The sequence below is a fragment of the Thalassophryne amazonica genome, chromosome 9, assembly GCF_902500255.1.
Source record: "Thalassophryne amazonica chromosome 9, fThaAma1.1, whole genome shotgun sequence".
Classification (NCBI taxonomy): Eukaryota; Metazoa; Chordata; class Actinopteri; order Batrachoidiformes; family Batrachoididae; genus Thalassophryne; species Thalassophryne amazonica.
Window position 1 is genome coordinate 86,302,797 of NC_047111.1, and position 12,751 is coordinate 86,315,547.

The following is a 12,751-nucleotide window of genomic DNA, read 5'->3' on the forward strand; positions in this document are numbered from 1 at the left end:
TAACCTGGGAATATTTTTGTTTTAATTGTACAATTCATATATGTGACACCATTTATTGGGGCTGGGTGGTATGGTGATGGAATTTAATTATGCTCCCAACTTTCTATTCTAGCTATATAGACAAATTGTGATTCCTTTTTTTTTCTCTTTTTACTCAGATACACTTAAAGTAACTAACAAATCCTAAAACGGATTAACTAACATTTATAAAGGGAAAGAAGAGGAAAGAAAAAGAAGAGGGAAAAGAGGAAAAGAAGAGAGAAGGGAAGGGAGAAAGGGAGAAGAAGGAAGGAAAAAGAAAAAAAAAAAAAAAAAAAAAAATCTGATCTATGTCCGGGAAAGCAATAGTGCTTAGTTTTCCACCACTCCACCCACCCCCTTTATATATATATATATATATTTTTTTATTATTATTATACTTTTTTTTTTTACGTGTATGGCTACTTAATTAGGCAAATATGTTGTCAATTCTAAGGTTGAACTGCTTCGTGTATTTTTGTTTTGTTTGTTTGGGTTCTCTTCTTATATTTCATATACACTCAATAAAAATATAAACGCAACACTTTTGGTTTTGCTCCCATTTTGTATGAGATGAACTCAAAGATCTAAAACTTTTTCCACATACACAATATCACCATTTCCCTCAAATATTGTTCATAAACCAGTCTAAATCTGTGATAGTGAGCACTTCTCCTTTGCTGAGATAATCCATCCCACCTCACAGGTGTGCCATATCAAGATGCTGATTAGACACCATGATTAGTGCACAGGTGTGCCTTAGACTGCCCACAATAAAAGGCCACTCTGAAAGGTGCAGTTTTATCACACAGCACAATGCCACAGATGTCGCAAGATTTGAGGGAGCGTGCAATTGGCATGCTGACAGCAGGAATGTCAACCAGAGCTGTTGCTCGTGTATTGAATGTTCATTTCTCTACCATAAGCCGTCTCCAAAGGCATTTTAGAGAATTTGGCAGTACATCCAACCAGCCTCACAACCGCAGACCACGTGTAACCACACCAGCCCAGGACCTCCACATCCAGCATGTTCACCTCCAAGATCGTCTGAGACCAGCCACTCGGATAGCTGCTGAAACAATCGGTTTGCATAACCAAAGAATTTCTGCACAAACTGTCAGAAACCGTCTCAGGGAAGCTCATCTGCATGCTTGTCGTCCTCATCGGGGTCTCGACCTGACTCCAGTTCGTCGTCGTAACCGACCTGAGTGGGCAAATGCTCACATTCGCTGGCGTTTGGCACGTTGGAGAGGTGTTCTCTTCACGGATGAATCCCGGTTCACACTGTCCAGGGCAGATAGCAGACAGCATGTGTGGCGTCGTGTGGGTGAGCGGTTTTCTGATGTCAATGTTGTGGATCAAGTGGCCCATGGTGGCGGTGGGGTTATGGTATGGGCAGGCGTCTGTTATGGACGAAGAACACAGGTGCATTTTATTGATGGCATTTTGAATGCACAGAGATACCATGACGAGATCCTGAGGCCCATTGTTGTGCCATACATCCAAGAACATCACCTCATGTTGCAGCAGGATAATGCACGGCCCCATGTTGCAAGGATCTGTACACAGTTCTTGGAAGCTGAAAATGTCCCAGTTCTTGCATGGCCAGCATACTCACCGGACATGTCACCCATTGAGCATGTTTGGGATGCTCTGGACCGGCGTATACGACAGCGTGTACCAGTTCCTGCCAATATCCAGCAACTTCGCACAGCCACTGAAGAGGAGTGGACCAACATTCCACAGGCCACAATTGACAACCTGATCAACTCTATGCGAAGGAGATGTGTTGCACTGCATGAGGCAAATGGTGGTCACACCAGATACTGACTGGTATCCCCCCCAATAAAACAAAACTGCACCTTTCAGAGTGGCCTTTTATTGTGGACAGTCTAAGGCACACCTGTGCACTAATCATGGTGTCTAATCAGCATCTTGGTATGGCACACCTGTGAGGTGGGATGGATTATCTCAGCAAAGGAGAAGTGCTCACTATCACATATTTAGACAGGTTTGTGAACAATATTTGAGGGAAATGGTGATATTGTGTATGTGGAAAAAGTTTTAGATCTTTGAGTTCATCTCATACAAAATGGGAGCAAAACCAAAAGTGTTGCATTTATATTTTTGTTGAGTGTATAACTTTGTTCAATGTGATAGTACTTTAACTGTTAAAACAAATAAAAATATTGTAAAAAAAAAAAAAAAAAAAAGTAGAAAAGGGGGTGTTCACAATAATAGTAGCATCTGCTGTTGACGCTACAGACTCAAAACTATTATGTTCAAACTACTTTTTTAGCAATCCTGTGAATCATTAACTAGTATTTAGTTGTATAACCACAGTTTTTCATGATTTCTTCACATCTGCGAGGCATTAATTTTGTTGCTTTGGAACCAAGATTTTGCTCATTTACTAGTGTGATTGGGGTCATTGTCTTGTTGAAACACCCATTTTAAGGGCATATCCTCTTCAGCATAAGGCAACATGACCTCTTCAAGTATTTTGACATATCCAAACTGATCCATGATACCTGGTATGCGATATATAGTGTTGTGTGGGCCGCTGAAGAGGAGGTACTGCTGGCCCACCACCACCAGAGGGCGTCCTGCCTGGAGTGCGGGCTCCAGGCACCAGAGGGCGCTGCCGCCTCACAGGAGCAGCCGGGGTGACAGCTGTCGCTTATCACCGACGACAGCTGTCATCAATCATCAGATCTACAATGGTATATCAGCAAGACGGCATCTCCACCTCATTGCCGAGATATCGTTCTACCTGAAAGGTAATATCCTCAGCCTGACAGCTCGATAGAAAGCCTTTTTTTGTGATTTTGTGAGTGATAACAGACTTTTTCTCCAACGAGAGGTGGAGGTAGCTTCCCTGCCGTGCAGATTGCTGGGTGCAGACGCACCCACGTTTAACTGTGTTTTTGTTCCTCGCCAGCAGTACCAGGTCCGACACGCGGAGGCAGTGGCCACCTGGGAGTTCGGGACTTGGCGGCTCCAGTATTCCCGGGGTCTGGTGGCGGAGGAAATCGTGTGGTTCCGGTTCTGCTTTGGACAGGCGTCTCCTATCCTCGAGCCTGCCCACACGACACCTTGTAATTTGACCTTCGATCTATTGTGTGAGCTGTTGTGTTTGTTGTGCACGTTCGCAACAGTAAAGTGTTGTTATTTGACCTATTCCATTGTCCGTTCATTTGCGCCCCCTGTTGTGGGTCCGTGTACTTACACTTTCCCAACAGGATATCTCGGCCAGCATCATGGATCCCGAGGGGCGTCAACCGGCTGTTGAACGGCCAATGGAAGAACAGGGCACACAGGCGTGCGCAGGAGGGGTGATCGGTGAGTTGCAGCAGATCCTCACCGCTTTCACGACTCGGTTGGATTTGATGACCGAGCAGAACGTCCTCCTGAACCGCAGGGTGGAGGCTCTCGCCGCTCAGGTGGAAGCGCGCCCTCCGGGCGCCGCTGCGGCTCTCCCTCCCGTCAACCCTGTGCGTAACAGTGACGTTCCACTGGTCGTTCAACGACCCCTCCCACCTTCCCCGGAAGCATACATAAGCCCCCCAGAGCCGTACGGAGGCTGTGTGGAGACGTGCGCGGATTTCCTTATGCAGTGTTCGCTCGTCTTCACACAGCGTCCCGTCATGTACGCGACTGATGCTAGCAAAGTAGCTTATGTGATAAATCTGCTTCGTGGTGAGGCACGCGCTTGGGCTACAGCGCTCTGGGAGCAAAATTCACGGCTCCTTCTGACATATGATGGGTTTGTGAGGGAGTTCAGAACAGTGTTTGATCACCCAAATAGAGGAGAGACCGCTTCAGCTGTGCTGCTGTCAATGAGACAGGAGCGCCGGAGCGCAGCTGCCTATGCAGTCGACTTCCGCATCGCGGCTGCGAGGTCAGGCTGGAATAGCACTGCCCTCCGCGCCGCCTTTGTAAACGGACTGTCACTGGTTCTAAAGGAGCACCTGGTGGCTAAGGATGAACCGCGGGATTTAGATGGGCTTATCGATCTCGTCATACGATTAGACAATCGGTTGGAGGAACGCCGTCGGGAACGAGACGAAGGGCGTGGCTGGGCACGCGCCGTCCCTCTCCCTTCCGGTTCCGATCGCGTTCCGCCCTCCCCACGCTCCACGGCCCCTGCGCCTCGTGTGGTTACAGCTCCCCCTGCTGACGAAGCTATGGACACGAGCAGGGCCACATTTAGAGCACCAAGTAGACAGAGGAGGCTGGACCGCGGGGCGTGTTTTGTTTGTGGCTCGATAGAGCATCAATTGAGAGACTGCCCCGAGCGGTTAAACACCAACGCCCGCCCTTAGAGACTGGGCTAGGGGTGGGCCGAGACATTCACGTGGGACACACCCACATTGCTACACGACTCCCAGTTACAATCCTGTATGAGGATTTAACCCTGAAGGCCCCAGCACTGGTGGACACGGGCTCTGAAGGGAATCTGTTAGACAGCAGATGGGCCAGGGAGATAGGGCTCCCTCTGGTGGCTCTTACCTCGCCTGTGCAGGTACGAGCACTAGATGGCTCCCTCCTCCCTCCAATCACGCATAGGACACCACCTGTAACTCTGGTGGTGTCAGGGAATCACCGGGAGGAGATCGAGTTTTTTGTGACTCCAACTACCTCCCGTGTGATCTTGGGGTTTCCCTGGATGTTGAAACACAATCCCCGGATCGACTGGCCGTCCGGGGTAGTGGTTCAGTGGAGCGAGACCTGCCATCGGGTATGTTTAGGTTCCTCGGTACCCCCCGGTTCCCAGGCTAAGGAGGAGGTCAGAGTCCCACCCAATCTAGGGACGGTGCCGGTGGAGTACCACGACCTGGTTGACGTGTTCAGCAAGGATCTGGCGCTCACCCTTCCCCCCCCACCGTCCGTACGATTGTGCCATTGATTTGGTTCCAGGCGGTGAGTTCCCGTCCAGCAGGCTGTACAACCTCTCACGGCCTGAGCGCGAATCAATGGAGACCTACATCCGGGACTCTTTAGCCGCCGGGTTGATCCGGAATTCCACCTCCCCGATGGGTGCAGGTTTCTTTTTTGTGGGTAAAAAAGACGGCGGACTTCGTCCATGCATTGATTACAGGGGACTGAACGAAATCACGGTTCGTAATCGATACCCGTTGCCCCTGTTAGATTCGGTGTTCACGCCCCTGCATGGAGCCCGAATATTCACCAAGCTAGATCTTAGAAATGCGTATCACCTGGTTCGGATCCGGAAGGGAGACGAGTGGAAGACGGCATTTAACACCCCTTTAGGCCACTTTGAGTACCTGGTCATGCTGTTCGGTCTTACAAACGCCCCTGCGACGTTCCAAGCTTTGGTTAATGATGTCTTGCGGGATTTCCTGCACCGATTCGTCTTCGTATATCTAGACGATATACTCATCTTTTCTCGGGATCCTGAGACCCATGTCCGACATGTACGTCAGGTCCTGCAGCGGTTGTTGGAGAACCGGCTGTTTGTGAAGGGCGAGAAATGTGAGTTCCACCGCACATCTTTGTCCTTCCTGGGGTTTATCATCTCCTCCAACTCCGTCGCTCCTGATCCGGCCAAGGTTGCGGCGGTGAGAGACTGGCCCCAACCCACAAGCCGTAGGAAGCTGCAACAGTTCCTCGGCTTTGCTAATTTCTACAGGAGGTTCATTAAGGGCTACAGTCAGGTAGTTAGCCCCCTGACCGCCCTGACCTCACCAAAAGTCCCCTTCACCTGGTCGGATCGTTGCGATGCCGCGTTCAAGGAGTTGAAACGGCGCTTCTCGTCTGCACCAGTTCTGGTGCAGCCCGATCCTAGCAGCCAGTTAGTGGTTGAAGTGGACGCCTCGGACTCAGGAATAGGAGCTGTGCTGTCCCAGAGCGGGAAGACCGATAAGGTCCTTCACCCGTGTGCCTATTTTTCCCGCAGGTTGACCCCGGACGAACGGAACTATGACGTCGGCAATCGAGAGCTCCTTGCGGTGAAAGAGGCTCTTGAGGAGTGGAGACATCTGTTGGAGGGAACGTCCGTGCCATTTACGGTTTTCACTGACCACCGGAACCTGGAGTATATCAGGACCGCCAAGCGGCTGTATCCCAGGCAAGCCCGCTGGTCACTGTTCTTCGGCCGTTTTGACTTCTGGATCACCTACCGTCCCGGGACCAAAAACCAGAGATCGGATGCCTTGTCCCGGGTACATGAAGATGAAGTCAAAGCGGAGTTGTCGGATCCACCAGAACCCATCATCCCGGAGTCCACTATCGTGGCCACCCTCACCTGGGACGTAGAGAGAACCGTCCGGGAGGGCCTGGCACGAAGCCCGGACCCCGGGACTGGGCCGAAGAATAGACTCTACGTCCCACCAGAAGCTAGGGCTGCAGTCCTGGACTTCTGTCACGGTTCTAAGCTCTCCTGTCATCCCGGGGTGCGAAGAACCGTGGCAGTTGTCCGGCAGCGCTTCTGGTGGGCGTCCCTAGAGGCCGACGTCCGGGATTATATCCAGGCCTGTACCATCTGCGCCAGGGGCAAGGCCGACCATCGCAAGGCCTCGGGATTGCTACAGCCGCTGCCCGTGCCTCATCGCCCCTGGTCCCACATCGGCCTGGATTTTGTCACGGGCCTCCCGCCGTCCCAGGGCAACACCACCATTCTCACGATAGTGGACCGATTCTCCAAGGCGGCCCACTTCGTGGCCCTCCCGAAGCTCCCAACAGCCCAGGAGACAGCGGACCTCCTGGTCCGCCATGTCGTCCGGCTGCATGGGATTCCAACAGACATTGTCTCTGATCGTGGTCCCCAGTTCTCCTCGCACATCTGGAGGAGCTTCTGCCGGGAACTGGGGGCCACGGTAAGTCTCTCATCCGGGTATCATCCCCAAACCAACGGGCAAGCAGAACGGGCCAATCAAGAAATGGAGCAGACCCTGCGTTGCGTGACAGCCGCGCACCCGGCGGCCTGGAGTACCCATCTGGCCTGGATCGAGTACGCCCACAACAGCCAAGTGTCATCCGCCACCGGCCTCTCCCCTTTTGAGGTGTGTCTGGGGTATCAGCCCCCGTTGTTCCCGGTGGTTGAGGGAGAGGTCGGTGTGCCCTCGGTCCAGGCCCACCTGCGGAAGTGCCGTCGGGTGTGGCGTGCCGCCCGTTCTGCTTTGCTGAGGGCCCGGATGAGGACAAAGGCCCATGCAGACCGGCGGCGGACCCCGGCTCCTACGTATCGTCCTGGGCAGGAAGTGTGGTTGTCAACCAAGGACATTCCACTGCAAGTGGCCTCTCCAAAACTACAAGAACGGTACATAGGTCCATTTAAAATTCTCAAGGTCATCAGTCCCGCTGCAGTGAGTCTTCAGCTTCCGGCCTCACTGCGGATCCATCCTGTGTTCCACGTGTCCAGGATTAAACCACATCACACCTCACCCCTCTGCACTCCGGGTCCGACACCACCTCCTGCCCGGATCATCGATGGCGAGCCGGCTTGGACAGTGCGCCGGCTTTTGGATGTCCGACGGATGGGCCGGGGCTTCCAGTATCTGGTGGACTGGGAGGGGTACGGCCCCGAAGAACGCTCCTGGGTGAAGAAGAGCTTCATCCTGGACCCGGCCCTCCTGGCCGACTTCTACCGCCGCCACCCGGACAAGCCCGGTCGGGCGCCAGGAGGCGCCCGTTGAGGGGGGAGTCCTGTTGTGTGGGCCGCTGAAGAGGAGGTACTACTGGCCCACCACCACCAGAGGGCGTCCTGCCTGGAGTGCGGGCTCCAGGCACCAGAGGGCGCTGCCGCCTCACAGGAGCAGCCGGGGTGACAGCTGTCGCTTATCACCGACGACAGCTGTCATCAATCATCAGATCTACAATGGTATATCAGCAAGACGGCATCTCCACCTCATTGCCGAGATATCGTTCTACCTGAAAGGTAATATCCTCAGCCTGACAGCTCGATAGAAAGCCTTTTTTTGTGATTTTGTGAGTGATAACAGACTTTTTCTCCAACGAGAGGTGGAGGTAGCTTCCCTGCCGTGCAGATTGCTGGGTGCAGACGCACCCACGTTTAACTGTGTTTTTGTTCCTCGCCAGCAGTACCAGGTCCGACACGCGGAGGCAGTGGCCACCTGGGAGTTCGGGACTTGGCGGCTCCAGTATTCCCGGGGTCTGGTGGCGGAGGAAATCGTGTGGTTCCGGTTCTGCTTTGGACAGGCGTCTCCTATCCTCAAGCCTGCCCACACGACACCTTGTAATTTGACCTTCGATCTATTGTGTGATCTGTTGTGTTTGTTGTGCACGTTCGCAACAGTAAAGTGTTGTTATTTGACCTATTCCATTGTCCGTTCATTTGCGCCCCCTGTTGTGGGTCTGTGTACTTACACTTTCCCAACATATAGGCCCAACACCATATTAGGAGAAACATGCCCATATCATGATGCTTGCACCACCATGCTTCACTGTCTTCACTGTGAACTGTGGCTTGAATTCAGAGTTTGGGGGTCGTCTCACAAACTGTCTGCGGCCCTTGGACCCAAAAAGAACAATTTTACTCTCATCAGTCCACAAAATATTCCTCCATTTGTCTTTAGGCCAGTTGATGTGTTCTTTGGCAAATTGTAACCTCTTCTGCACATGTATTTTATTTAACAAAGGCACACTGCGGGGGATTCTTGCAAATAAATTAGCTTCACACAGGTGTCTTCTAACTGTCACAGCACTTACAGGTAACTCCAGACTGTCTTTGATCATCCTGAAGCTGATCAATGGGTGAGCCTTTGCCATTCTGGTTATTCCTCTATCCATTTTGATGGTTGTTTTCCGTTTTCCTCCACGTGCCTCTGGTTTTTTGTCCATTTTAAAGCATTGGAGATCATTGTAGATGAACAGCCTATAATTTTTCTGCACCTGCGTATAAGTTTTCCCCTCTCCAATTAACTTTTTAATCAAACTACACTGTTCTTCTGAACAATGTCTTGAACGTCCCATTTTCCTCAGGCTTTCAAAAAGAAAAGCATGTTCAACAGGTGCTGGCTTCATCCTTAAATAGGGGACACCTGATTCACACCTGTTTGTTCCACAAAATCGACAAACTCACTGACTGAATGCCACACTACTATTATTGTGAACACCCCCTTTTCTGCTTTTTTTTTTTTTACTAACAGCCCAATTTCATAGCCTTAAGAGTGTGCATATCATGAATGGTTGGTCTTGTTGGATTTGTGAGAATTTACTGAATCTACTGGTACCTTGTTTCCCATGTAACAATAAGAAATATACTCAAAACCTGGATTAATCTTTTTAGTCACATAGCACTACTATTATTCTGAACACTACTGTATGCTTTACATTTTCTTCATCCTGCACAATTTCTGTGGATGCCCCCCCAAAAAAGGAAGCACAATTCCACACAGACACCCCACTTTACATTTTGTCAGTCATTCCACAAATAGGCTTTGAGACACTTGGAAAACAATGTTAGAAAAAATGGTCTATAGGAACGTATTTTGTGGTACATCATGATGCATAAAGAACCGCTGTGCATTAGACACCTTGTCTGGTGAATCATAATAGTATACAAATAATGAATCTTTATAAGTTCAATGTACATATATTTCATGAGGTGAAAGCTACAACATACCATTCAATGAGGTGAAGCCGAGTTGAATGGTATGTTCCAGCTTTCACCAAATTAAATATTCATACCATTGAAAGAATGCAAAAACATTCATTATTTGTTTTATATAATGGCTAAAATAGATTCTTGTCATTTGATATTTTATTAATTTATAAACACCAGAAAAGGGACTTACATTTTTGTGTTCCACTGCTGCTAAAGTCCAACACGAACTTTAAAAAGGAGTCCAAATTGTGACGTGTAGTCCGGTGATGCTGTGCACTGACTTCGTACTTCCAAAAAAAAAAAAAAAAAAAAAAACTTTGTGTAGTTCCTCAGTCCGCCATGTTTGTTTTAAAGCTAAGTGCCAAGCGGGACAGTGCTTGTGTGCGGGTGTACTTCCTCAGTGCAGCAACAAAAAAACCCAAAACAAAACAAAAACAATCACATCAGAAATTAGTCCAGCATTTCATTCTTACTTCCTCCTAACAGCTCTTCATGCCTCCAGATGGCTTACAGAGCAGTGGATTTGTTTTGTTTGTGTGCGCGTGCTGTGTGTGTGTGTCTGTGTGTGTGTGTGTGTGTGTGCGTGCGAGAGCACGCAGAGTGCAAGGGGACCAAACATATAAAACCAAATTGCATTCTAAATGCAACACAACACAAATGGGACGAATAATTCATGTCAAGTGACATACATAGCACCAATCAAATGACAAGGATCCACTCAGTCGTTATATAAAACTGAATCATGCATGAGTGTTAGAGAAGATTCATACTCCTACTAAATGAGTCTGAAGCTTACGGTATGGAGGCTGCAGCAGATCTGGAGGGCAGCGCTTAATGAAAAACTCCAACACACAGAGCAGCAGCTGGAACGATATCACCAGGTCATCCTCCATCTGCAAGGCCTTTCCTGCAAACATCAGTGGCTCAGCACGAGAGGCATGGTGATGACACTACTGCTGTTGACTGGAACTAACTCAACAGCAACTGTGAGGACACAAACTTTCCATTTGATCTGAGCTTTTCAGTCGAGCATTCAGAAGGAAGGAAGGATAGAACTGAATGAAGAATATGTGGAAATATGGAAACTATTTCACCAGATGTGTTTAGAGTGCGATTATCATGGTTTTTGGTAACACACATGGTGCTTTTCTTAATGTCTTACCTTTGGCCAAAAGAAACATGGTCCAACAGCTCTCTATGGTCTCCCTCTCCCTTGAAAATGAGATACTGCACCATTAGTCAATCACATATTTCAGTATAAGCACAAAATGATCAAAAATAAGACCACAAACACTCACAAACGCAAACAGTTGTTAGTGTTCTACCCAGTGGTGGGCACAGCTAACCAAAATGTTAGCTTCAATAACTGGTAATCAGCTAACTGAAAAGTTATCTTTTTTAACGCTAAACTGATAAACTGCCTAAAAACTTACCGGAAGCTACAGATAACTGATAACTTTCAATTTTGCCTCCCATACGCTCTCAGCTACTAAGAAGCTGATTTTGAGTTTAAACACCACTAAAGCTTCTAATAGAACCAATGGCGATCACAAACCCAAACAGCCAATGAGCCAGCCATGGTGGTCTGAGTTACCCACCATGTGGAGAACAGACAAGATTTTGTGAACAACATCAAGGACCTTCAGCTGGAGGCAGATGAAACTATGGTGTCATACGATGTGTCATCGTTGTTCACCTGCATCCCCACTGCTGAGGCCGTCACAGCTGTGATGCACAGGCTGCTGGAGGACGCATCTCTACTTGAAAGGACCTAACTTACACCAGACCACATCTGCCAACTCTTGGAGATCTGTCTTAACACCATGTATTTCCTGTTTAGGGGGAATTACTACAGGCAGACCCAGTGTTGTATAAAGTACCGGAAAATCACACTTAAGTAAAAGTAAAGATACCCATTAAAAAATGACTTTGGTAGAAGTTCAAGTCACCGATTAAAATGCTACTCAAGTAAAAGTCTTAAAGTATCTAGTATTTATTGTACTTAAGTATGACAAGTAACGTACAACTAAATGTACTCAAGTATTGAAAGTAAAAGTACAAGTAAATGTTAATAATCAAAAACGGACTGATTTTTTTATATTACAAAGTTTATCTAGGCTTGTAAATGACTGGTAGTATTAGTCAAAATACTGAAAATTGTGCACATCACACAAAAACACTTCAAGGTTTCAAAACCTAAACGAAAGTAGGCTACTCACTAGGTGTTCACAGGAAAGTTATTTATAGTTATTTTCATTTCTGTTGTGTTTTGTTTCATTAGGTTCTTTTTGTCTCATTGTCACATTGTAACATTATTAGTCTATTATTATTGACTATTATTGTCTATTATGTAGACTATTATTGTTTTTGCTATTATTATTAATATATGAATAAAATAAATTTAAAAAATTACAATTTGACTCTTTTACGACAACGAACGCTGAGCCATTAATTATACAACACAAAAATTGTAATCAACACAAACGTGCTAATGCGAACAGCTTAATGCTAACTTTAACATTGAAAACGCCATAGACATGCTAACGCGTTAGCATTGGTCCTGTTTTTAAGTTATAAAATACATCTATCAACTGTTTCAGAAGACCATAACAGGTCGGTTTAACATAAAAATATTAAATATTACTCACAGACATATGCTCTTCAGGGTTTTAGGGGGGAAAAACAATGACTCCATGAATCGTAGATTGAAGCACTTCTTCGATCTGCGAATCACTGCTTCGATCTGCGAATCACTGCTTCGATTGGTTCAAGGTTCAAAGCAAAGCCGTGCTGCAGAAAAGTTGATTACAGACCCGCTGCATGTCTGTAATCAATGTAGAGAAATTATCATTTTCCTGACAAACACCCCCTAAGTGCGCAACTGCAAAAAAGCCTACCGGACATGGCTCATGACAAATCGGCCTGACTTTGTTGCAGTCACTCGTTAACCAGTGGTGTCTCTGGGTGAAAACACGACTTTTTTCGCATACATGTCAACCCCTTTGAGGGTCCACCTGTATAACCAAGTGAGAAAATCCATAAAATCAACACAAAATGCTTATAACCTCCAAATCGCACCAAAATCAGTTTTATTACAGTACACACAACCGCATAGCGGTATCACATAACTGGGTTTTTGTCCAC

General features: G+C 47.8%; 1 protein-coding gene across 2 annotated transcripts in view; it reads right to left on the reverse strand.

The window, feature by feature from the left end:
- rb1 (retinoblastoma 1) overlaps positions 1-12,751 on the reverse strand; it is a 72,824-nt gene that overhangs the window by 44,372 nt on the left and 15,701 nt on the right. For both annotated transcript variants that reach the window (XM_034178655.1, XM_034178654.1), the window contains exons 6-7: positions 10,770-10,819; positions 10,404-10,514 (exon numbers count right to left, since the gene is read on the reverse strand). In XM_034178655.1, coding sequence (XP_034034546.1) covers positions 10,404-10,514; positions 10,770-10,819 — 161 coding nt within the window. The remainder of the gene's footprint in view (positions 1-10,403; positions 10,515-10,769; positions 10,820-12,751) is intronic.